This window comes from Emydura macquarii, unplaced genomic scaffold (genome assembly GCF_026122565.2).
Source record: "Emydura macquarii macquarii isolate MOO-44397 ecotype Brisbane River unplaced genomic scaffold, CSIRO-AGI_Emac_v2 contig_3343, whole genome shotgun sequence".
In the NCBI taxonomy this organism is placed as follows: Eukaryota; Metazoa; Chordata; order Testudines; family Chelidae; genus Emydura; species Emydura macquarii.
In genome coordinates this window covers 7,048,506-7,076,431 of record NW_027133480.1, presented here as the reverse complement: position 1 = coordinate 7,076,431, position 27,926 = coordinate 7,048,506, and the positions used below count along the sequence as shown (strand labels likewise).

General features: G+C 38.3%; 1 protein-coding gene across 1 annotated transcript in view; it reads right to left on the bottom strand.

Annotated features, from left to right (window-relative positions):
* The window catches only part of JAKMIP3 (Janus kinase and microtubule interacting protein 3), a 106,612-nt gene extending 79,139 nt beyond the window's left edge, over positions 1–27,473 (bottom strand). The window contains exons 1-2 of the mRNA XM_067533472.1: positions 27,400–27,473; positions 867–1,110 (exon numbers count right to left, since the gene is read on the bottom strand). Coding sequence (XP_067389573.1) covers positions 867–1,001 — 135 coding nt within the window. The 5' untranslated portion in view covers positions 1,002–1,110; positions 27,400–27,473. The remainder of the gene's footprint in view (positions 1–866; positions 1,111–27,399) is intronic.
* Positions 27,474–27,926: the final 453 nt, after the last annotated feature.

Here is a 27,926-nt window from a genome sequence, read left to right as displayed (position 1 = left end):
TTTTAGTTCATATCACACTTTGAAATACAACTAATACAGTTTTTAAAGTCATGATCTTCTCCGTCTGCCTTGCATAGAATGTTAGTAAAATTGGCAAGTTATATATATGCTAACAATTTGCTTTCATGCAGAATCTCTTTCAGAATTTTGCCATGTAAAGCACAAAGTACATTTGCCACTCCTAAAAAGGTCATTAATAGTTTTCAGTAAACTATTCTGAAAGCAAATCCAAGCTTTATGCTTCTGAATACACAACAATTTAGTATAATTTGCTACAATAGTTCAGAATTAAAGAACAAATTGTCCTGAGCATAAATTACTATGCCTGCTTGTTTGATGTATACCTTTAACAAATTAATGATGGTATCCTCCCTTCTTGGTAGAGCTTTTTCTGGTGTATGGAATCTGCTGATAATACAGCGTCTTCCATCACCAGAGGGGCCAATTAGAGAGGTTACTAAATAATTCATCAAGACATGGATTTGTGCAAAAATATAGAGCATCAAACGTAACTTGCAGGTTTCATACTAACCGTAGAATTTAGAGGAATCCCATGTAAAATTTACCGCATTATTTCATGAGCAACTTTCTAACCAAAATGCTCAGCATTATTTTATTGAAATTTACTGCAAATCTTGTATCTAATTTACTCAGATTATTAACTTTCCCCAAAAAAGCATGGAGAACGCACACTGACAAAATGCACCAGTATATGGCTAATTCTGACCCTGTATGTGGAAAAATGCTATACAGTGGCTATCAAATAGCACTGTAACTCACCCACAATTGTGTAGGTCTAGGACGGAGGGGCATTTAGAAAATAACAGATATTCTCTTTTTAATTAATGGGGAAAAAAGATGCACACCTTACTCTTTTCTTGTTGGAGCTCTATTTGAATGTCTGTGAGTTTTGTCCTGAGCTCTTCATTGGCTGCTTGTAAGGCAGCTAAGGCATCAGGTTTTTCTCCCTTAGCTCGGCTGCTGGCACTCTTCTTTGACATTGTGAGACAGCGTGACAGGGAAGATGAAATCCCAAGCCGAGAGAACCCTCCGTTCCACCACTCAAAGGTTTCTCTTCCTTGCTTCTGTCCACTACATTTTCTTACTCACCTAGAATGAAGGAAATCACAACTGCTGTGAAAGTGCCAGAATTTAACAGGCTCCACAATTAGCAAATAACAATATAGCGAGATTGTTTTGAATTAAGACAAGATTTTAAAGCAGTTCATGAGAAGTTACTACAGAGTAATTAAATGTGTTACAGTGACTAATAGCCCAGTTTTCCCCTACTGTATCAAATCACACAACTCAGCGAGATTATAGTAAACAACAACTTCCGACAGATTTTTTAAAAAAATTTCATGTATTTACACCTGTAAGGATGAATTAATGTTTCAAGATACAGGCTACAACAATGATATAAAAAAGATAGACAGTTCCACAGAGAATCCTCTTAAAGGTAACACAGATTGTATGTTAAAACTATAGAAGAGAATTTAGAAAATGTGTTTTAGAGCAGTACATGTTCTCAGTCCAGTTCTCAGTCTATGGATATGGAAATAAAGACTGAACATAGAAAAGATTAATAAAACACTATATTTCAAGTAAACATAATGGGTCTAATCCAACTCCCATAGAAGTCTAAGTGGGTTTTGCTGACCGCAATGGGAGTTGAATTGAACCCAGCACTACTCAAATATTGTTAAATGTTTCCAGATCAAAAGGCTTAGGGATCAATATGGAGAAAAACTTTCATCATTTTCATTTGCTTTTGCACTGTATACAGTGGAGAGGAATGTGACTTGTTCTAGAGGTTAGATATCAGTGCCGAGCAGAGTAACTGTGAACTAGAAAACCATTTTGAACATAGGCATAATATTTGTATAGGAAAACCCAGACTTAGACTATTTAAAAAGAAAACCAAGTTATTTTTATTTCAAGTAATTTTCCGAAATTCTAGGCTCTTTTCTATGCAACAAGAAACTACAGAAGCAAGCACAGAATAAACCAAGACAATGTAAGCTTCTCCACAGAACTCTGCTAATGTGCGCAAAACCAACCCACAAGAACCCTAAGCAGTATTAGGCCTGGCATAAACCAATACTATCAAGACAGCTGCACTATTATGTGCTGAGATGTTTAGGTCTATATGTTTATATCCAGACAGAATTGAGACAACCAAACATGTGATTCATGAGTAAAGATGCTATGGGGGATTAGAAGTAACCTGTAGTCCACAAAAAGATAGCACACTAATATATCGTCACCCTCCCCCTTCTAACACAGCATAGTTGGTACTTTTGAGGTAAAGTCAGTAGAGTTACTGAGAGTAACAGTTACCATCCACTGGAAAAAAAAAAAAGTATGTGAGCTCTAATTGACCTAGATCCCTTTGGTATTTGAGGACATTGTCTACTTATCAAAACAATGATGCATGTGTAGAGATTAGGCTGTATAAATATATTTTTTTCAATTCTGTCTTTGATTTAAAGATCTTAAAAACTCACCGTTAATTACATTCCATGATGTATACAGCAAATAAAACACTATGCAGACTGGAATAGCCACAAAGAACCACTGCTGAAATCAATGGAAGCACTTACCGAATCTGGTTCATTATTGAACAGCATAGGCTCCTAGCATTGCACAAAAGAGAATGTGTATATATAAAGGATATACCAGTGCTTGATTCCTTTTATTCTTTCCTTTTGTTGTGACTGACCTTGTCCCACACTAGAACCAGGAATGATGGTTTCAACTATGTTTCACCCATGGGCCAATCATGTAATCTATGTAAATGTGTCTATTAAAAATATTTCATCCAGCCCTAGAAAGGACTGACAATGGACCCTTGTTTTTATATTGATGGACACTTGTGAAATATGCACTGACAAATTTACATTGTTATGTGTTACAATAATGCCATGAGGAGCCACCCAAGATTGTGGTCCTGTTGTGCTAGGCATGGTTCAAAGTAAGACTTCAGTTGTCCAATAAGCTCTACATAGGTAGATGCTGGCTGACTGCAGTAGGGCTCTCCCAACACAGAAATCTTTGCAGATCAGGACTATAAAGGAAGAGACAGTCCCTAAGTTTGCAATCCTGAACAAGACAAAGAGACACAAATGGTAGGAAGGAAAGGTCTGTAACACAAAAGCACAGATCTGGGTGACTTCAGTCATATGTGGTGGTGTTGTAGCTCCATTTTGGGGGGATGCTGAACACATTCTGCCTATCAAATGTTTAGCAGGATTATTTATTTTCTATGTTCCTGGCAAAGTAAAATAAAGCTAGAGAAACATATTTGTCAAACTGGGTGAAATTCAGCCCCGTGCAGAAAGGTACAGCAATAATGTGCCTTTACATGCCTGTACAATAATGTACAGCCTATGTACAATACCCTCTTTTGGGGGCTGACATCAAGCTTACATGATGCATAAGCCTTGCGCTGTCTGTACTCAGGCCAATTTCACCCAAGGAGGGCAGTTATAAAGGGTTGTCTCTATTTGATCCAATTTCACACAACTCTCACTATACAGACAATCCCTGAAAACTGTTGTTTGTCTAGCCCTGAGAACAAAACTCTGTGTTACACAAGTTATCAACAATTCACTCAAAGTACCTAATTTCTTCCCCGTCATCTATAATTACAATTCTATTTTTCAATAGCTTGAGCATTTCAAAACAACAGAAGGTTGTCAGGAAAGACCATTCAGAATGTTAAACTCAATGCACTTATGGTCCATTACTAGGTCATGAGGATGTGGTCACATTGTGCGAGCTTATAAATCAATGCTCCTGTCTGTCTACGTTCCCTTAATATTTTTTCTTTAATTCAAAGTAAAATTTTTTGAAGATGCTGTTATTATAACAAATGTATCTTGTTAAAATACTTTAGAGATTCCACATTAATGTGCAAACTAAAGATTCCTAATTATCCTGACTGCGGCCAAAGTTTCCTTTTATTCCTCTTTCACTCTGCTGCTTAGCTATGAAAATCATGTTTTAATATTTCCAAATCCCCATTGTGCCTCATGTCCCTTGCCACTTTAATAGAGCTAGAAAGGAAACACTTTTTTCATCCTTGGAGAGTTTTTGATATTTAAAAATGTTTTTCCATCTTGAAACAGAACAAAAAGTTAAAATCTCAAATATTTCCACAAAATGGAAACCTTTTTCAGTATAAATTAAAGTTTTACAGTGAAAAGTTTTTAATCAAAGTTGTTTTCTAGAGCAGCATGAAACAACAACAGATATTGTATAGCTGTAACTTCAGTCTCATTAGCACAAGGTCAGAGGAGTTGACACCCATGAACAGGAAGGGCTGGGTTAGAAAGCCTTTGCCCTGAAGAACCTGAGGCCCATTTTAAGAGCTGATAAGTTTGCAGCATGATTGCTTGCAGCCAGGTTGCTGGCAATCTAGTATTGAGTGATAGTGGTTCAGCTTGATCTCCATGGGGAAATGTTAATGACAGAGAGATCAAAGGAGTGTGTTAAAGAATAGAAATGGATGTTCTTTCCTGCACTCTCTTTGGGAAGCCCACTTCCGTCTTTCTTTAAAAATGAACCACAACACACACACAAAGCAACAATCATCATCTACCTTTACTGTTCCTTTATAAATAAAAATGACAAAGATGTTTTTAAATTTTTTCTTCTTCTATATAATAGAAATATCAATAATTTTATTTCCTGATTTCCTCTTTTTCCCTGAAGGACTTCAAAAAAAATCTTTAGAAAATCTTAATAATGACATCTTGTTTCAAGGCTGAAACCTGAGCTGCAGCTGGCCCAGGCTTATATCTGGGGTGTAGAAGAAAAATTCAACATTCTCTCCCAACCCTGTTGGAAGCCAAGAGTTTTTCAATTAAAATGTTCCATAATTTCCAATGTTTCTATAGGGAAAAGATAGATTTTTGTAAAGATTTCTGAGGATATCTTTATATATCATAAATTCACAGTAAAAGGCAGAAACAAAGATTGCTTTTGTTTTGTTTGTAGTTCAGCCCCACTCCTGCAAATACTTACACATGTGCTTAACTTTTAACATGTGAGTGATCCAATTGACATAAATGGAACAACTCATATGCTTAAAGTTAAGCACACATGTAACTGTTTGCAGAATCCTCCAACTCATTGCACATGGGTTAATGGGATTGTCCAAGAGACTGGGCTTAGGAGACGGTGAGGGCAGATATGGCATGGTGGGGACTGGGAGCTACTGGGAGCAGTGGAAAATAGATTGGACAAAGAGTGGTGTGAATACAGACTTGGACTAGCTGGGAAGAGAGACTGGGATTCGTAGCAAGATGTTCAAGCCTGTGGAAAAAATAGTATGTGATCGTGTAATTAAAGATTGCATACTCAACAGAGTACTGAATTAAGATTGCATGAGCAACCTTAATTATGGCATTTCCTAACTTTTGAGTACTTGATTCTGCAATCTTAAAGTTCTTTTAATATATTTTTGTCATATAATTTAAAGAAAAAGCGAACAAAAGCTGTAGATATTACAAGAAAATTCTACAATTTGATAAACAGACTTCTTTAGCACTAAACATTTTTGCTTCTTTCTTAATGAAATCTATAACTGTGTTAATTGTTATGTCAGAGGATTTTCACTATGAAAAATTTCAATTCTTATAGACCGAAAATTGAAGCCACAGCATGAGGCTGCTAATTGTAGGATCCCTGGAGTCGAGGGTGAGACCAGGACCCCCACTCCATTCTCTGGAGGGGCAAGAGCGAAGAGGCAACGGCCTCTGAGAACCAGAGACAAGACTGGGACCCAAAAGGGAGTGGCCATCTTAGAGAGGCTGTATTATCCTCCCCCACAACTAGAGGGTGGAAGAACACTAAGGAGTGAAGCAGTTCCCAGACCTACCACTAGAAGGAAGCGCTGGACCCACCGAGGTAGAGGAAGAGCTTTGTCATAATATCTAATCTAAATTTCCCTTGCTGCATATTAAGCTGATGACTTCTTGTCCTGCCTCCAATGGACATGGAGAAGAATTGATCACAGCCCTCTTTATATCAGCCCTTAACATATTTGAAAACAGATATCACCCCTCAGTCTTGTCTCAAGACTAAACGTGCTCGGTTTTTTTTAACCTTTCCTCTTAAGCCGTGCCTTCTAATAATTTTTGCTGCTGTCCTGGGGACTCTCTCCAATTTGTCCACATCTTTTTAAGTGTGGCACACAAAACTAAATGCAATAATCCAGCTGATGTGTCAACAGTATGAATTGGAACAGAACAATTACTTCCTATGTCTTACATCTGACATTCCAGTTAATACACACCAGAATATTAGCCTTTCTCACAACTGCATCACACTGTCTCACTTTCAGCTAGAGATCCACTTTAATTCCCAGATCCTTTTCTGCAGTAATACTGCAAAGCTAGTTATTCTCTATTTTGTATTTGTGCATTTGATTTTCCTTCCTAAGTGTAGTACTTTGCAAAGTAATTTGTTTATTTTTATGACATTCAGGTACCCCGGTGAACATTTCATAAAATCAGTAAAAATGGTGAACTGCACAGCAAAAATATATCACATATAGTTCAATCAGCCTGTGACCATATGACTGCTTTAATCTCAAACTCTTTTTTCCTTTTAATATAATATGTGATTTTTAACAGCTGATTTATCAACCTTCAAAAACAAAGGTTTACCATGTTGAAACACCTGTGGGAATAAGCAAGTTCCATTATAATGGAGCAAATTCTGAAGAAATATAAAAGACAATCAGTGAGTCAATATGCTATACTGGAGTCACAGGTTGAACTACAGGTTGCAGTGGTTTTGTAATTCTATCGTATGAATTTAAACTTCAGGAGCTGGGATTTTCAAAGGACGGTAATGAAACTCATTTATATCAATTTCTTTGCAATATCAGCCTTCTCTCAAAGCAGTTAGAATATGCACTGTTATGGAAAATAGCACCTGGGTTTGAGGACTTAAAGTTCCATTACTAAATCCTGGCTCCACCTGTTTGAGTTTACCTTATTCTTTGTTAATTAGTTGATTTGGATGATTGGTTAATGTGAAGACTCACGGGAAAGGACCAGATCCTTAGCTGAAGTAAACTGATACAGCTCCATTGACTTCATGATGCTCTGCCAATTTACACTAACAGAGGATCTAGCTGAGAATTCTGAAAGCTGAAAAGATTAACAGTGGCTTATGTAAAATGTGCATCTCTATGGAATAGATTTATTTTTTCCTGATGATTCAAGAAATATCATCAGTGTTGTTGTTCATCTGCTAGAATATATTTTGGGAGCTAAGCAGAAGAGTCAGAAGGCATTGCTTCGAGTGATTCCGAAGGGTTCAGCTGAAAACCATCAGTGAGTTTATATCAGAAACAACAAAGAAGGAGCAATAAATGTTTTATACAGCATGTTATATAGGTTAGTAACCCTAAATGCTTTACAGAGTTAAGAAGCTACAGAAATAATAAATAATACATGAAAGAAAAACAGATTTATGTAAAACAACATTTATTTAATTAGGACTAGATTTTAACATTATAATCTGCCTAGAGTAAGGGACAGTGTATAGATCCTCTGTCTCAGGAGCAGATCAGAGAATGAACTGTAATTCAGAGTCAAAATTCCTCCTCTGCTCCTCCCTTGCTCAGGAAGCAGGAGTAAATCATTTCATGGAGCAGCTTACACCTTCCCTTATGCCCACTCAACTACTCTGGTCAACAAGTGGGGAGGGGCTGAACCAAGTATCCTCCTACTTTGCATCTCTCTTTCCACTTGTTCACAGTAGACAATATTAGATGAGTAGCCAGGGTTGCTACCTCAGCAGTCGGAGTTACAATCTGAGAAGAGCCAAGTAGGAGAACAAGTGGAGCCTTACTTCCCTTTTTACTGTTGTGCAACCAAGTGAGGGCTGGGACAATTTAGCCCTTCCGTAGCATCTCTCTCTCTGTGGTATCTGGGTACGTTACAGAGGATAAAAGGGAAAACATTGCCAACCACTGGCACAAAACAGAGACACAACCCAACAAAATCCCCACTCTATTCGTCCACAAACCAATGAAAATAATAACCTTTGTCTACTTTGACATTTTTGTTACTTAGACCTGCAGCCAATGTCTTGCACTGGTGCCTAAAATTGGCTAAACTTGGGTTCTGGTGGATTATATGAGGAAGTGAATTCCAGCAGTCAGGACCCTCATCAAAATTGTCTAACTGGCTAAATCAGCATACAGTGTATAATACAATGAACAGATAGACACAAGGAGGAGATCCATAGTAAGTAGTTTTAGGTATTGGAGATGTTGATACACAGAGGACCACAAAAATGCATCATAAGACTACTCACAAGCGGGTGTGCACAGTTTAACATTATCAGTCCATCTGGTGTGCACTAGACTGTTATTCCTAGAGATAATAATGGGAAATATACTGGCTAGATTAAGGCAGATGTCTAGTGATATCCATGACATTTGCATGTACCAAAACAAGCACTGTTGTTGGAAGTCATGAAAGAATTGTTAGGCTTTGTATTAAAAAGTCACAGCCTTGTAACACACAAGGAAAGAGAGTGCTGTATGTTGATGCACGTCTGTGCACATAGATGATTAATTAAGACCATCTGGAGACTGGTGAATAAATGCCAATCTTAAAAGAATATTGCTTCCAAACACCAGAGGGTAGGACCTGCCATGATCAAACTCCAGGAACATATTGCTCAGCTCCATGGAACAAAATTCTAATACAGGTATCACAGAGTTTCCATGTAGAGCAGTTTATCTGCCAGCTCCTCATTTAAATCAAGCCATCAGTGTCAGGCTGGAGCAAGACAACTATATTTTGCTTTGATAATGATGTAGTTTTAGCAAAGAGCAATAATATAATCCTGGAATTTATATCACTGATAATTTGTAATGCGTTCCTTAATCTGCAGTCCTTAAAACCCATTTTCTGTTTTAAAACACCGAGAGTGCCCCAGATTGACAGACATCTGCTTTTATTTATTTTTATTTTTTAAAGAAGTAATTTTTATATTCTGCAGAATGGTCTTTACTGAATTATCCTCTGTGGAAAATATCCACTAAAATTCACATTTAAAAACATTTGAGACATGCTCTTGGGGAGCTGTCCCTTTCTCTCTTCTTTCTTACTCTTTGCTCTCTTGCATTCTATTTCATTCCCAGCCCCTCTGTTCCACACCCATTCTTTCACTCCTTTTTCTCTTGACACGTCAGTCTTATCCCCTCCAGTCACTTTCTCGCTGATTTGTTCTGTTCTCCTTATCCCCCCTCACATCATTCACTAAAGGAACATCTGTTCATGCTATGGTCCTCAAAGGTTACTAGAAACATCTGTTCACACTATAGTCCTCAAAGGTTACTAGAAGTCTGGCTATTAATCATCTTTGATGTAAGTGTACGGAAATGTGTTTCAATTCAACATACTGATTTAAAAAGTGGGAATTCAGACCCAGATGCTGAACTACAGCTGAGGAGTGTACAGTGCAACTCAGCTTTAAACCACCTTTGTGCTCCGTCAATTCTGACTTGGTTGTGCTCCAGGTGGACTCTGTTTTAATGCTCTAAAATGTGCCAGCTACCAGTTGCCCCAAAGACATCTGACAGCTAGGAATCAGCAAGAAATAGTGATGCCCCAGGCATCCCCTGTTCCCCCTGCCATATCTTCTCTATGAGTCACCAGTGTAACACGGTTGCAAAAAAAGCAAACATAATTCTGGGATGTATTAGCAGGAGAGCTGTAAGCAAGTTGTAAGCAATTCTTCTGCTCTACTCCTCACTGATTAGGCCTCAATGGAGTATTGACTACAGATCTGGGTGCCACATTTCAGGAAAGTGGTGGACAAATTGGAGAAAGTCCAGAGAAGAGCAACAAAAATGATTAAAGGTCTAGAAAACATGACCTATGAAGGAAGATTGGGAAAAAAAGGGGGTTTGTTTAGTCTGGCGAAGAGAAGACTGAGGGGGGACAAAATAGTTTTCAAGTACATAAAAGGTTGTTACAAGGAGGAAGGAGAAAAATTGTTCTGTTTAACCTTGGAGGATAGGACAAGAAGCAATGGGCTTAAATTGCAGCAAGGGAAGTTTAGGTTGGATATTAGGAAGAACTTCCTAACTGTCAGAGTAGTTAAGCACTGGAATAAATTGCCTAGGGAGGTTGCGGAATCTCCATCACTGGGGATTTTTAAGAGCAGATTAGACAAACACCTGTCAGGGATGGTCTAGATCAGTGTTTCTCAATTGGTGTTCCGCGAGAAAGTGACATTGCGCCACCGAGAGTAGCTGTTCTCCGGGCTGCTGAAAAAGGGAAGATGTCCCGGTTTTTTGGGCAGAGGGTATCGAGTATGAGTGTAATTTCCCTAAGGAGCCTAAAGGGTTTCGCGGGGAAATTTAATTGAGAAACGCTGACCTAGTTGTTTGTATATAATTTGTTTATTTCGACTTTTTTTTGCCCCATATGTAAAAATACTTTTAAGAGTTTGGGGGGTTCCGCAATTATTTATCGAGCTCAAAAGGGTTCTGTGGCCAAATTTAATTGAGAAACACTGGTCTAGATAATACTTAGTCCTGCCTTGAGTGCAGGGGACTGGACTAGAAGACTTCTCAAGGTCCCTTCCAGTTCTACACTTCTTTGATTCTATACTATCCATATGGTGATGGTGTAAGGGCTCTCCACACCATCAGAAGAGTCCCCTACTCCATGGTGACATTTCCAGGACCACCTACGTGAGCGTTACGACCCCTTTGCACCAATGGTGAGATGCAAAGTCGCTACAATGCAGCTCAGAATCTGGGCCTACATTTTAAAACTACCAGTTCATGTGAAGCTAGCCATATTCAAACCTGTCTGTTTATAAGAAGCCCTCTTTTGCTGGCAGCAGGGTTTGAACCCAATATCTCCAGCACTGAAAGGTATGAGTCTCATCTACTTGAGCAAAAGGAAAAATTCCACTAGCAAGTAGCTGTAATACACTCTTATTTTAAGTGAACCAGACACTAGAGGGGGGTCAAAGACTTACACTTCCTCTAGTGTGGGTTACTATACACTTGGTGAATCTTTACTGTGGTCAAAAAATTGTTGTTATGCAAGCAACAACAAGGTAACCAAAGAAGTTAATAAAACCCAGAGACATATCTGTTATCTAACAAATGTAATGAACGTGACTGCCCATGATATATTTCAGTGTTGTATTTCAGCAATTTAAAAAACTAATTTTGTTTCAATGCTTTCATTTTACTTCCATTCTACATTTAGTATTATTATTAATGTTGCAGCCTCAATAACTTGGCAGCATTTTATTAGAACATTGTGCATTAATATTTCTTTGTAAAACTCCCAAAATAACTCTCTTTCCACTATGATTTCTATCCTAATCAACATTACTACATGGAAAAATGTGACAGCAGAAGACAGGTTCATGCCTCTGTCAATGGCAGCTGGAACGCAGGTAATACAAAAAAACCACAGGGGCCAAATAAATAAATAATAGTCTAAAATCAGGATCAAGCAAATGCTTCCATGCCAGGTGGGCTCAGTATTTGTCCAAAATGTGGGACTTTCTAGCCTGGGAGAAGTCAGTGACCCAAAGACAGAGCAAACATGTTGCTACTCATGTGCCCTGTCTCATGCTTTGCTGACTGAGGTAGATACCAAAAAGTTTCTCTGTGTCAATACTACAAATAATGCACTACATATGTTGTAGCAAAAGCCACCCCCTTTTTAATGCTACTTTTTTTGTAAGGCCCATAGAATGAGCTCAGGCAAGCGGGTCTTTGTCTGGCAAGATGGAAGAAAACGGGCATTGCCCCTTAAGGGCTGCCTTACAATGGGTGGAAGGAGGAGAGAAGATTACAGGGATAGACAGGAAGCAGTCGGGGACGGGTCAGGAAAAAGTCACTGCACTGCCCTTCATATTGAATGCAGCCAGAGATCCCAGAGGAGCTACTATTATTGGGCATCTTAACTTTGTATGCCAAATGGTGGTCATGGGACAGGCTTTTTGCACCAGAGTGTCAGCTGACACTGGGACTAGCAAAGTGCAGCCATTTTATAAAGGATAATAAAGAGATGGAGGAGGATTTTGGGGGTTGGGAAAAATTTCTGAATCAATTTAACAGAGTGTTATTTAGGAGGGAGGAATGGATGATGAAGGCAAGTTCATTCAGGTTCATCGGGAGAAATAGGTTTTGAATTATTTTACCATATGAGGTGGTGTGCCCAGAAATGGCACTCAGATTGGATATAAACAGTATAGAAAAGAAAATAACATTCCTGGAATTCTTTCCATTTTGCTAGCAGAAACTACTTAGCGAATGGATTTTGCAAACAAAAGCATACCTTTTTGGAGTGACAACATGGTGGTAGTACATGTTATCAGTTCCCAGTCCTCCAGATCACCCCGCACTAGGAAGTTGATTAGGGCTTTTTTATTACAGTGTTTAAATCCTATCATATGAGGAAGGCTAGGATTTGCCCAGTAAGGACATTAAGGACTTACACTGCAATGACACCTATTGAAGAGGGGCCTCTATTTATGGTGATGGAAAACCACTCAACATACCATTTTGTTACGATTTTCAAAAAGGGGCTTAAAAAGTTGGAGTTACCAGTGCAAGAATGTGGTTCCTGTTTGGAACAGCAGGGAGCTGACCCCCTTCTTTTATAGTCCCCGTAGGAAGGAAGGAAGGATGGTGAGGTCTCAGCAGCAGGAGAGCTGGGACCTGGTTGGGGATTAGGTGGAAATGATTAAGGAAAGGACAACAACCGGCACTGTGCAATTTTTTGCTGGCTACTCCTATATATTTAAGTGAATAAAGCTGAGTCCTAATTAAACCACATCCATTGCTTGCTTCCTGTTTTCTGCTGGGGCCTGACAAAGGGAGAGCAATGGTGGGGAAGAAGAATGGATTTGTTCACAGACGACAAAGCCAGAAGGAACCAATAGATCACCTAATCTGACCTCCTGTATAACACAGGTCATGGAATTTCACCAGTTATCCCTGTATTAAGACCAATAACTTGTGTTTCACTACAGCACATCTTCCAGAAAGGCATCAAGTTTGATTTGATGCCATCAAGAGATGGGGAATTCACTGCTGCCCTTGCTAGTTTGTTCCAAAGGTTAATCACCCTCACTGCTAAAAAAAATTTCCCTTATTCTAATTTGAATTTGTTTGACTCCAATTTCCAGCCATTGTTATGCATTTCTGCCAGATTAAAGAGCCCTTTATTAGGGCAGGTCTACAGCATCGCTTAAACTGATATAATTTATGTGTGAATAAACCATCCCCTGAGCGACACAAGTTACAGCGACCCAACCGCTGTCCAAGCAACGCTATGTTGGTGGGAGATGCTTGGCCGCCGACATAGCTTCCTGCTCTCATAGAGGTGGACTAATTATGCCGACGGGAGAGCTATCTCCTGTCAGCATAGACCGTCTTCACCATACGCACTACTGTGGCAATGTAGTGCTTCTAGTGTAGACTAGCCCTTCCTTGGTATTTTCTCCCTGTTGAAGGTATACAACAATCACATCACCTCTTGATCTTTTTGATAAATTAAACAGATTGAGCTCATTATGTCTCTTACTGTAAAGGATGTTTTCCAGCCCTGGAATCATTTTCCTGGCTTTTCTCTTTGTACATGTACAAACAAAGCGGACAGCACAGCTACAAGAGACCACAAAAGCCTAGAAGAGGAAGCATCAGGCAGTTCTGCAAGTCCTGCATATTCTCAGCACAGGAGATGAATCAATCAAAGCTGAAGGGGAGCTGATGAGAGGTTTCATACTGGAGCAATCTGGGAATTCCGATCAGATTCAGCAGGGAGATTAAAAGCCAAGAAAACATGGCTGTTCTCATGGCTGTGTCACATACGTGCAATATTTTGGGCCTAATTAAGTGTTATTTTAATTAAACCTTTACTTATTAGGAATGCTCTGTGAAAAATAATTTGTGATTTACCAAGGTTTATTATGGATCTGGAGGGAATGGGGGGGGGGGGGGCGGGGGAATTGTTCCCCTTAGAGATGGCAAAGGCTGGGAAAGCCACAATTAGATATATCAGATACTTTAAAGTTAAGGTTTTCTCTTAGCTAATGAACACAGGAACAGCAATAAAGCTAAATGAGGTGAGAGGCTGTAAATCCCTTATCTGCTTCAGTGGGGCCAACTCAGCAAGGACAGTGTCCTCTATGAGTTAGAGCCCTGTGGAAATCTTGAGAAATGCCCCATTTTATCTGCAGATATCTCATAATGGCTACAGAAAAGATTTAACAAACTAAGATGCGTGTGTCAGTTACTAAGAGAGGACTGACTGCTGCCAACAAAAAGGATTCACAGGCCAGACTTTTCTGTTTGCCAGCAAAATAGAATAATATAGATGTGAACTGAGTGATACTGAAGTTATCATTTCAGGTAAAACACTATCATTTAGGCAACCCCATAGACAAAGAAATCATTTATAAAGATCAGAGAGGAAAGAATGTGTGTGCATATGTGTAAGGGGAGTAGCGTATCTTCCACTGCCATACAGAGTACTCTTTCTGTAGCAAGAACAGTCTTGATGAAGGCTGTATAAGAAGTATGCACTGTTTAGAATACAATAGCTGAGATTTGAATCTGTGTATTGCCTTTTGAAAATAACAGGCGGCACTCCAGCCTGTACAGAACTCAGCCAAGAGATGCACTTAAGTGCAAGAAGAGGTAAAAGTAGTTGTTCATAATTTGCCCCAATATTCTGGTTACAGTAGCTGGTGCTCAGCTGTCATTCTTGGAAACAGAGTTTCAGAAGAAATTCTTTGAGGAATGACATTAAAACATAGCAAAACAGCATACTCACATAGACATGGGCAGCATAGGGGAGATTATCTGAGGCAGTCCATTAATAGCCTTTATTTTAAATGGCTTTTCTCTTTCATTATAATTCCTGTTTTATTGCAATAAGAATGCATTATGCAAGGCGAATGGGGATGAGGCAGTTTACCTCATCAAAATACAAATACTTCATATTTCTGATACTGGGAGACTATATCATGCATACGATACCTTACATGTTTTATATTAAAGATGGCATTAATAATGCACCATAAGCCATCTTTAGTCAAACTCATCACTCTTTTTGCCTCCTGACTTGCTATTCAAGACCAAATTTCATTGGAAAATGTGTTTGAGATTGTAGTGTCTGAATCAATACTCCAACATTAATTTAAAAATTTTTTAAAAAATAAGTGTCTACAATACAAATATACCTCAAATACTTTGAGTAGAAACCCCACATCACTAATATTTAGCAATTTCAAATACCATGACAGAGGGCTGTGAGATTTTTTTCCTCTATCCTTTTTACTGAAGATTTCTGTTATAATTTTAGATTTACTCACACATTTTTGTCTTTTCAATGAAAAATTTATCATAAAAATCGACTGACAGCATTGCTTATGGCTGAGTCCTCATTTCCAGAATGCTACACATGTGTGATTTCTTCTTATGTAATCTCAATTCTTCATTTAAGATTGCAGTAGAGTCTACAGATCCCAGCAGAAGAAAATGAGGTTTCTGATAGAGGTGTATTTTACATTAGTCCAAAGGTTCTGCTAATGTAATCATACCACGTGCTATATTGAGCATGTATTTTCTCTGAAAAATATATTACTGTGCAACTCTTAGAATTTGAATTGTAAATTAGTTTATCTGGCTCCAATTGTACTAAAACCAGTACAGATTTGGTTAATGGGCTCTGACATGAGAAAGCTGTCATGACTGTAGTTAAGTGAGCTGTTCACGTGGGACATGAACTCTGGCAAACAAAAGTGTCCAAACCTTCCTACATCTACTATTCACTGCAGACGAATCCAAACCTTTCAAAGCACAAGAGAGTAGCTAAGTCAGAAGAGGTAACATTCAGGGTGAGAACAAATTCTGTGCAAAACTTGGGACAGCATGATGACCTTCTTAGCAGACTAGTCATGACCAGTGCAGTCACAAAGATGGCCTGCTGAGAATAGCACCTCAATGAAAGCTATTTTGGGGTGGAGATAGCTGCAAGTCCAGTACACCTGGAAGAAAAAAAAGAAGGGGTGGGTGGGTGTGTGTGTGTAAGAGAAAAATTCATGAACCTTTATCCTAATGTTTGATATCATTTTGTCGAGCTACTTTAGGATGAAATTAATCCATGAATAAGTGAAAGTCTGATTGGCTGGTTTTAGATAGATACACTAGATATACACCTTATTATTGCTTTTAGGTAAAGATATACATGATGTTATATTCCTCCATTTTAAAATGCTCTGAAATTTCTCAAAATTTCCCCCTTTAGGCTGAAGCTTTCCTTGTTTGAGGAAAATCCCTTGATCCTCTCTGAGTTACAGAAGAGCACAAACCAAAAAAGCTTTATTTTATAGTTCAAACTATGTTTGACTTCTTCCCCCTTCACCACTAACTCAAAAATGGATGAATAAAAGTATTTGGCTCTTGTCACATCAATATTCCTCCAGGAGGAATAGCCTCTGTGCTTATTTTGGAGCAAAATTAAAGTAATAAGCAATTGTAATCATCTGGGAGCATAATCAATGCACACCTGCTTAGACTTTAGGAGCCCAATGAAGTCCCACCCCTCTCAAGGAATGTCTACACACAGACACCAGTAGGAAGCTAGGAAAACTGTATTCTCTCCACTGAGCCTGACCTACTAGAGCTTGCTTCTGCTGGGACAGAAGGAGGAGACTTTACATTTCTCACCAAAACACACAGCAAAATCCTCCAGCCAACTCCTCGTCTCCACCCCACAAAGAAGAATTTAAAACAACTGCTTTATCAAAGGAGGAAATAGAGCACAAAAATGTGCAGATATTAGCATGTTAGGCCCTCTTCACAATTTTCTTCTGTAATTTTCTTCCAGAGCTAAGCTTTTATTTAAAAGAATTATGTTTCTCTTCTGCTGTCAAAATATGGCCATCACAGGGCCAACTGCTTCGCTGGTGCCAGGCCACACAAAAAAAAAAAAAAATCAGACTTTTGCAAAACTAGAATACTAAAATCCCTTCTGATCAAATTCATGATAGTGAAGTAACATCAAAACTTCCATGGGATATTTCAATATTAACGTTATTAAAACAAAGACACTTTCTTTTCTCTCTTCTCCTTTCTATTTAAGAAGAGATCACAAGTGAAATCCTGTGTTACCGAACAGTAAGGTTATATATCTAAACACACAGGGCAAGAAATGAAAAAGAAAACTTCTCCTAGTAATAATAACTTACCTGTGTGCACATACTGTCTGTACTGAACAGCTTAATTAGTACATCAAAAAAATGTTCATCAATGTGAGCAGTTTTGTTGGAGACAGTTTTTTGTTCTTGTGTTTTGTGTATTTTAGTTTGCAATTTAAATACTGCACTAACATTTTTGCATGTAATATGATTAGATCCAGTATTATTATTTATACTCCATAGTATCACAGGTGTGCATGATGCTTCACAAAACAAAAGACTAAAGTCTTTAGATACATCCCCAACCCAAGAAGCAACTTAGGTCCTACACAAATGAACCAATGAATAAAGACAACAGGAAAGTAAGGGGTAAGAGTGATGATGAAACCAGAGACAAATGGAAAGGTATTTGGTAGGCATTTTATGTTTAATTTTTATATTTTGCATGCAAGTATTGTGGGTTATGCTCCTCCGAGCAATTGTTTTAATTTAGTTTTTTTAAGTCCTTGGAGTTTTTTTAATCCTATTATTATCAGGCTTGGAACTGACAAAGAGGGGCACCTGAGTGGAAGTTAATGTACGCACACATACATGTACGAGGTATGCATGTTGTATGTGATGAGTCGAAGGTTTCAGGATATTGGTGAGAGACTACAGGTTCAGGACTTAAATCTAGGAATTACTGCTCATTGTGTTATGGCAAGAAACAGCAATCTGAACACGCAACCTTGGTCTCACAGTATGTCTCTGTTTCTTACAATTCTGCCTGCTTGCAGTATCACTATATTAGTAATGAAACATGTGTACTATGTCCATATAGAACACAAATAACTATACTGAAAGAATATTTTTAAGGTTCCAATGTCAACATTCAGAAGTTAGGAAATGCCAGAACAAGGTGGCCCATGCAATTTTAATTCACTGTGTGTATGCATTATTGTACAGGGAGATTTTGATAGACCAGTAAAAGGGCCAGAAACCACTTGATAGTGTAATATTGATCATCATACTTTTTGCTAACAGTAGCCAAAATTAGTAGGCTTTTCTGCAGGTCTCTGCAGCCTTGGCATGACTAAGCCAGGAAGGGAGGGGAGCCTCTTGCTCAACCTTTGCCTGACTGTGCCCTTTCCTGAGGCTCTGGTAGACGTGATGGGATCAGTGTTTCAGTAAAAGTCCAATAAGCTTATTTATGCATTTTCTCTGGGAGATGTTTGTCCAAGCCTCAAGATATGCAGATTCCATATGAACACATCTAGTTAATTAATACTTTGAGGCGACCTCTTGATAAGCTCTTGAAACTGCTTGCCTAACCAGTTTTCTTCTTGACATGTTATTGTCTACTAACAAGGATAAATCGGGGGGGAAGGCTTGGATTCTTTGAGATCTCTTCTTAGACCCAGCTTCGGGATCTTCCAGTGACAGCTGAAAGGAAAGCCAGTCAGGCCAGTCAGAAAGCTGTTGCTGTTTCCACTCAAAAGCCTCCCCAAACTTCAATAATTATTGAGGGTTGGGGAGTTTTACTAACCTGTTGCGGATGTGTGTAAGTGCTTGAGCCTAAGTAAAGTATAGCTTTAAAGTAAGAACACCCTGGTGTTATACTGTTTCTACCAGTCCATGTATCCGCTGACGGCAGTGTCTCCATTTGGCTTATTTCCTGACACCACCATGCACCTAGTAAAGTTACCAAGAGCTTTGGGTTGGCAGAACCCCAGGTAACAGTAACACAGTCTTTAATTGCATGATCACATACTATTTTTTCCCACAGGATCCCTGTCTCATTCAGTGCACAAAATGTACAGTGCTCATTTAATGAGCAGCTATTCAGTATTTTATTTCCTCCTCATTTATCTACTGCACGCTATTCAAACCCTGCTCTGAAAACATAATTATTAATTTCATGTGCTTTTCTGTGGCTGTCATCGCTATAGTATCTGAATGCTTCACAAATATCAATTAATTTAATTTCATAGCACTCCTGTGAGATGAAGGGGTATTATTATCCCCATTTTACACATGGGGAACTGAGACACAAAGAGATTACGATCAAAGGTATCTACTAATTTTGGGTGCCCAATCTGAGATACCTAGGACTTGATTTTTCAGACAAATTTAGAATTATATATCACTTTATATGGCAAAGCACAGCTCCCATTGATTTCAGGTGAAGTGAAATGAAACAGGGGTCCAACAAACACACTCCTTCACTACACAACCCTGATTCGTCCCCAGGGCTGGTCCACCCTGTGCGTTGAAGCAGGCTGGGGTTCAGTGCAACTGCATGAGACAAAGCTGGGACTCAAGCTGTATGGAAGGCCATTTGAGTGTCGGTAGTTTATAGTGGTTTTCTTTAATAAGTGCCTTCTGTTCATGAAGAAATGTGATTTCATATATCACAACAACCTCCGTGCCCTAAAAAAAATGTCTGGACCATACAGAAATGGTCAGAGTGGAGTTCTATTAGGGAAATTATATTAGCTCTAGTTTTTTTCTTCAGTGATATGTACCTTGGAAATACCGAAGATATATTAGTAGATGAAGATCAGATGGAAATAGCCTAGTCAGGACAACATTAAGTATGTAAAAACCCTGAAAGTTCTGATGGGAGATGGAAGGAAAGGAATAAATTTTCCATGTCCATTTCCTGGGTAGATCTGCATAAGCATTGTTGACATAATGATATATGGTAATCATTTTCCTCTGATGAAAGTCTAGCCAAAGTTTTTGTGTAGGATTAGTACAATTTCAGCAACAGCTTGAACCGACACATGCTCAATCCTGGCTGACCTAGATTTTACTCAAAGATTAATCCCCCTGATAGAGTTCAGATTAACCCTTTCCTGGTGATCAGCCTGTTTATGAAATCATGAGCATAATCCTGATTTATTCTAAAAAATTCTATCTAAATTTATACTGTGTTTTATACAAGAGTGTGAGTTTCCAACATAGAACAAATGTTTGCTTTTTATGTATCTGAAATGTGTGAATAGTTTACATAGATACTAGTTCTAATCAACACAGAATCAAGGAAATGGAAAATATGAATAGAATTTTGCATGTACTATATAAATAATTTAAATGCAAGTGGAAGATGTGGTAGTTATTGCTATATTTGAATAATGTGCAGAAAATTTGAGATTCTGAGACTGAAAATATAACATTACTTGAACTTTTCAGCAGTTTCAATGTACCCCTCCAACAGAACAGTAAAAAGGAAGAAAATGTAATTGATTCTTTGCTGTACACTAGATTAATTCAGAGCAGATTGTGTCTCTGACTCTAATTCCATCAGTTTAACTTTCAGTCAGCCTGTTGTCTTAAACACAAACAAACTGTTCTAGCAATGAAATCCATTTTACTGTGTTCATTCCCTCTGAAGCACCTGGCATTGGCCACTGTTGGAAGCCAGGGTACTGGGCTAGATGGACCATTGGTCTGACCAAGTATGGCTGTTCTTATGTTAACTATAATCAACTTTATCACAGATGTCATTACAGGATTCAAAAGCTTATTATGAAATTGTTCTTAAGCATGTTATTAACCGGCCTAAATAACTATTTAAATTTTGCCTTTCCAACCCCTTTCAGCATAAACATACAACACAGCTGGATTTCAGAACACTGCAGACAGGATTTAGCTGAACATGGTCTATAGAATTTCAGTACTTTGGATTTATTCAATTTATGAAAGAGATTATAAGTAATGATCTCCTTAGTGTAGCTAAAAAAAGCATTTGCTTTTAGAGCTATTAAATAATAATAATTCTTTCCCAAATGACTCACCCTGAAAACTGGGTGGCTGAGGGGAGTGCTATTGCCAATAAAGCTTTTGCTCAAGTTGGGAGTGAGCAAAAGACATTGCTCTTTGATAGGGTTTGGGGTGTGCTCAGGCCACTCCTTGGTAGACAAGTGCCCACATTAATAAACTTGCATTATACTTTTCACCCTTGAAAGTCTCTTGGCCTTTCTCCTGAATTTGAATGGACATAGAGAGTGAACTAACTGGTGAAGTCTCCATCCAGCTCTAAATGAAAAGTGACACACTCAGGCAATAACTCTTCCCTTTGGGGCTTGGTTTATTAATGAAAATCTTTTTCCAAAGTAACAGGCCATGCATCTAGATAGTCCCCTACCTAAAACATCTCTGTATATTTGTCTATGAACTTCTTCTGTCCAGCTCTGGCTATCCAAGACCCTAGTTCTTTTCTCTAGATGGCTATTCTGATCTCCTATATATTTGGTGTGGAACCTAATGAAGCACATCTCTCCCAGTCATCAATAATCCTCCTGCTGCTCCTAGCAGGATCCCAGCAGCTGCTAAAAGGCTGGGCAAACAAGAGAACCTTAATTTTCTGTGCCAGAGACCTTTCCAATTCAGAAATGATGTACATTGATGGGACAATGTGAGGAAACCTGCATCGCTCCTACCTGTGCAACAAAGTATACCTCCTTTGGGTTTAAAGAATTACAATCTCCAGAGCTATTAACATGGCACTTTGGGTGCAGAAAGTTTATGTTAAATATCATCTTACAATTTTTATTGCGTAATGTACACAATCAATTTTATATCCTTCCACAATACCAACACCAGGTTCCTTTTTATCTTCAGGGCTTAGTTCAGAGTCAAGACTCCTACTGTAGTTGTTCATTTTCCAAGCTCATGGTTTCTTTCTATGGTCAGTTAGAAAATTCAGACTTCTGCAATTTCTCATGAACATGTAAATGAAAGTGTTATGAAAATATTAGTACCTTTGTTAAGAGTTTTCAATTACTTTGTTTTTATTTTAATGTGAGAGGCAGAAACAAAACCATCAGTAGAACCATGCTGTATCTCTCTGTAAGAAATAATTTAATGGTCTTCAATTATTCCAGCGTACTTGTGCTTGACATCACCCTGGCAACCAAGCACACTTTATAAGCATTGCTAATTTTACCTTGAGCCCCATTTATAACCATCAGAAAATACATCCGTGATCAGGGGGCAGCATCAGCTCACACTGAGAGCTCTTAAATCAAGATTAAACACCTACATTTAATTGTACTCCAACAAAGTGCTTTGCTGACATGTATCAATTGTGCACTTAATTCCACTTTATAACATGGTAAAACTGAGGGAGTAGAGTTTGGGATGGATTTTAAATGGACTGTATGAGAAAAAGGTGGTTAGATAGATGGACATATCAAGACCCAAACTAACTTCAAATGATTTAATCTCCCCTCTAATCAACTCTACCTCATAAATAATACGTGCTCAGAGCCAATATAGCAATAATTAACCTACAGTTAACAAAATACAATTGATTTCTGGTAAAGGAAGTGAATAATGAGACAGGTCCATCATCAGTGAGTTTAATGAACAGTGGAAATGAAATAGGAAGCACTAGGTGAATTTCTGTGGCCTGTGCTACACAGGAGGTGGGACTAGATGGTCGTATTTCTTCTGTCATTGAAAGATTTCAGGCAATATGAATATTATTTTTAAAAACTGTATAAAGTCTTAAGAAACCCAGCAAATTGGATTGTAAACCCACAGAATCTGGAATATTTGACAGAAAACTAGATGTGAGATAGTAAAAACATAAAAGACTATGTCAAGAGGATCATTCATGCATACTATGACAGAGTTAACTGAAGACAGGATTTAGCTGAAGTATTATATTCAGACTTTCAGTCAAAGGGCAGTTTTACAACAGGCAGAAGTAAACAACCTACAGGATTAGTTTCCATATACATGTTTGTGGGGTTAATAACTTGTCCATACCTTACCAGCAAGCTGGGGATGAAATGTCAAAAGGAATAATAGAGCTGCACACTGTTCAGTAACAGCAATTCTTATTATGACTAATTCTGATCCATGAACTATTCATACTATTCTTCCAAGACAAACTGGGAAGGTGCTGATGGGGCACAATGAGCAACTTAAATGGTTTTGTCATTTCAAAGGAAACAAAGCCTGGCGAGAAAATACCTGAGCAAGGAAAAATGAATGATAGTGATATAACATATAGTCACCACAACAGACAAAAAGAAGCATGTTATTACTGTCAATTTTAAAAAAAATCTGCAGTTTCAGAAGCCAAGAATAAGCTATGATGGCCATTTCAGGTTTATGTACTCTAAAATGAAGAACAACAAATCATAAGCAATTCCAAATCACATCAACAATTTCTCCTGAGCACCATGTATCTTAGGATCTACCAGCATCCTCAGTGGTACTGAGCAGAAATCAACAGTCAAGCTTATGTTTATTACAAGGTCAGTTAACATAAGGTACTATTATAGAAATTACATATAGGCAAAAAGTTAAGTTATTATTACCCTAGGAAATGAAGATGAAAAATTAAGATGCTTTTAAAGTGGACAGACAGATCAGGAGCAAACCCACACGAGAAGCAACTAAACAAAGTGGTATCAATCCCATAGTTCTTGCAGAGAGACTGAAAAAGCTCTACATTATAATAGCTAATTTAGGTGACTGGCTACTGATATCAGATCAGTTCCTGCCTTAAAGGTTAACACATCCAAATGAGAATGATGATGATGATGACCAGATGGGAAATGATCTGTGGCTTTCACGTCATTGGCACATAGATTGCTGACCCTGATTTCTGTCTTGGTCTCTCAAAGTACATGATTGGCTCACTACATTTATTGATTAACCCTCCATCAATGTTTTACATATTTCATTTATGAATTATGCCTAGTTCCTTCTGTTTTATAACAGAGCTAATAATTAAAAGCCATGACACTGATTTTCTGAACACTTACATATAAGTTTTCATGATAGCATACAAGGATCTGACCCAACAAACCTAATTAAAATCTATGGCTCCCTGTGGCTAAACACATTGGGTAAAAATTTCAATAGCACCTAAGTGATTTAGAAGCCTAAGTCCCATTGACAATGAACTGAGGCACTGAGTGACTAAGTACCTCACCCAAGGTCATACAGATAGTCTTTGGCAGAGTCAGAAATGCAGTCCAGGTTGTCTGGCTCCCAGTTCCTTACTTCAATCACAAGACAGTGCTTCTTCCTTAGAGTAATGCATCTGCATTTCACCAAGGTATTGTGTACAAATCCCAAACTGGACACAGAAAGTGGAGCATTATGGTAATATATGTTCTCATCACTAACAAAAAAGAGCAGTCATGGAAAAAAGAATCATTGCCAATATTTACAGCTAAGACTAAACTGCACATTATAAGCAATGATATCCCAGACAAACCATTATTTTTGAATACTTATAAACTATACTAAGGATATATAAAACTTCATCATTAGTTAGTTTATTACAATCTGCCACCACATTGTCACTGGAAAGGTTACAAATACAACCTGGGTATATATATTTCACACTGTGACAAAGATTTAACAGAAACTTGACGGCATTCAGTTGAGCATCATCCAACAGAAAATACTTTTTTATAACTTCCTTGACTTCATTCAGGATGGCTAATATAGGAATCAAATCCAATGCTATACATTACAACTGTGGACCACTGTGGAGTACTGAATGTTTATCTAATAATTCATATTAGAGTAGTCCTAATTGTGTGTGTGTGATTTTTAGGAGATATGATGATTCATCCGATAATACTCACTGGCAGTATGCTATAAACAATTTATTATTCTCCAATGTAAAAAGTTTGAGCCATGCATGCAGAGGTCTGAAACAATGTCACCTGGCTTAGATGACCAATCAGACATGATGAATAATAAATATCAAATAGAAGTGGACACAATCAAAGCAAACAGCTCATAATCAGGTTGAAATTTCTTTGTATAAACGATTTAGTAAATCCTTGTAAATAACATAGAAATCAAAATCTGGAAACAATTTGTGAATGGGGGGAAGGGGCTAAATTTGTTAGATAACTTATTCACAACACATAATTTAACCATCTCTAATGCTTATGTTCAGATAATGGTCCATTTGTGCAAGAATTAGGTGGTGAAGTAGTTGAAGGCAGTGATATGATTTTGAACAGCAGTCCTTTGCAGGCTGATTCAAAGCTCATTGAAGTCCTAATCTTTGCACTGACTTCAGCGACTTTGAATTAGCCCCTTACACCTTATGGCCTGACCCATCTCTCACCGAAGTCAACAAGAGACTTTTGACTATAATAGAATGTGGATCAGGCCATTAATATGGACATACATGGATATGCACTTTAAAGTATGACCATGTTCTGGAAAAATAGTGGGATCAAACTGGGCTCATACACAGTCTGTGACAGTTTGCACACGAAGGACTGATGCAGCACATCAGCTAAGCTTCTGCTAATTTTGATTGCATTTCAAGGGTAAATATTTTCCTTAGGATTTCTAGAGTACACAAAAACACTTTCCATTATCTCCAGGACATGCATTAGCCCTCTGCACATGGGCTGTGAAGGCTAAAATTCATCTCTTTCTTATTTAGCGAGCCAGACATTGTATATAAATGGCTACTGTGCTTTAAAAAATGTAAAGCATTAAGAAAGGGCTAGGTATTTCTTGTACTAAAGTAGAATATATAAGATGTGCTTTCTCCAGAAGATCGAAGAAGTTATTCTTACAAGGTTGCAGGTTGTGTATTGTGATCATATTTTAAACATACACACTAGTTTGTGTTTGGCCAACACTTGGCCACATGCCAATAAGGAGCTGTGGATTTAAAAGGTTTGTTTGGATTAATAATATTCAACCACAGAGCATAACTGAGGAATTGTTTAAAAATGAAAGCATGTTCCTGCAAAGCCAGGGCTTGATCCAAAGCCCAATAAAGCCAACCGAAAGATTCCTTTTGATTCCAATGGTCTTTGGAGCCCATCCTTCCTATAATCCAGTATTATATTAACTGAATAACTAATTTCAGCTATTTTCTTGCACATGTTTACAGCTTCCTCATTTCAGACAAAAATCTCAGTATTTGCATAAAATATGAATGCCCCTCCCCTTTCATTTGGTTACGTTTCTTAATGTGTGTTTTTACCCATAAAGAATTTCTTTTTTAAATGGCAGATGATAAACCTCTCCCAAGAGAAAAAGCAGAGAGACTGATGACTCTTGCAGTGATGGAGCTGGTATTGCTAGTAGTGGAAAGTCGCATCCAGAATAAGAAAAATGCTCAAAGCAAGTATAAAGGAACAAGAAGAAATGTTCTGTGTAGTATGAAACAGAGCCTTCCTATGTCTGAAGCACATAACTGAAGTTATTGTTGGGCTGGGGTTATGCAGATGCATTGTTTTCTCACTGCTGACCTTGTCAAGATAATTTTCATTCTGCGTAGGTGGCTGTGCAATATCCAGATGTAGATAGCTGAACATTTTAAAGCTATAATCTTATTTTTAAAAAGCTAATCTAATTTTGAATGCTGCTTCATCCTTTCTAGTCAATTTGCTGGTAATCAGATACCGACTTCTGTGCAATTTCATTCAGCAGAGCAAAAAGCAGGTTTAACACTTCCTGTCCATAACACAGAAACCAATCTAAAGACCCAGGGTTAAAACCTTCTAGATTTGCAAAAGGAATAAAAAGACTATATCTCGTGGCAATTTTAACTCAACTTTAAGATTATGTTCATACAAATTTTCAAATGCGATGATCCTCTTTTTGAGGTGTGAGCTCTATTTAATGCTTTCAGGCTAGCAAGAGACAGAGTTGGGGGTTGAAGGTTGAGTTTCAAATGAAAATACATTCACCACTCCCCAAGCTCAACAGCTCTAACCCCCAGGCAAATGAAGCACGATTACCACCTTAAGCAACTATATACAAGTCACTGGGAAGAACAAATAAAAACCAACAAGCTAGATCACTACAGATTGCTGCCCAGAACTATCACACAGCAGATTAACTCAGCACAGTGAAATGTGCAAAACTAAGACAGGCTCTTGCTAAATGCAGAATGAATAACCACAACCAGAGGTGGCAACTGGAAGGCCCAAGGCACAGTCTAAACCCAGGGAGCAGAGACTGCACAGCCAATGTAATAGAGGAGAAATTCAGACAGAAAAGTGCTCTCTACTAAGACCCAAGATATTAGGAACCATAAAAGATGTCTCATCAAGAAGTGATAAAGAAAAACTGTGCCTGACCGTGGGAGAAAGGAGAGACACAGCAGAGAAGGCACTGTGTCATCATATCAAGAATGGACAGTAATGACAAATGGATACATGGGCTCAAACCCCAAGTCCAGAATGTACCCACCTCCAGCAGATACCCAAAGGATCTATCTTTTTCTTACACGTTGGCAACTTGTGTAGCTTGTCATGCCAATAGTCTCATTGGATTGAACTGAAGCTGAATAGCAATTTCTGAAGACCCAACATCTCTTCCCTGTCAGCCAGCTGTCAGGTAAAAAGGTCCAATGAAGTGCTACATAAAACACAAGAAAAGCAACAATAAGTGTCAGCTAGGGATTACACAATTAAGTAATATGCTTAGTGAGGCTTGGTCACAGGGAGGAGCACTTGCACTCCTAGAAAAGAGAGGGAGAGTCCGTAAAAGAGTCAAAGATAGGTCTATTATTGAAACGGGCTTTCTACTGTAGTGTGGGTAAGAGAAAGACAGAGAGGGAGAGAGGGCAAGACAAGCAAGGCAAAGTTTAAAACAAAACCAGCTAAATGGTCTTGAGCAAGTCAATGGTCTCCGAGCCAGCAGTGATCTGCTTGGGAAGACCTCTGGGAGCCCAGCACAGAAAAGGCAACCACTGAGTACATGTGCAGCATCTTCCC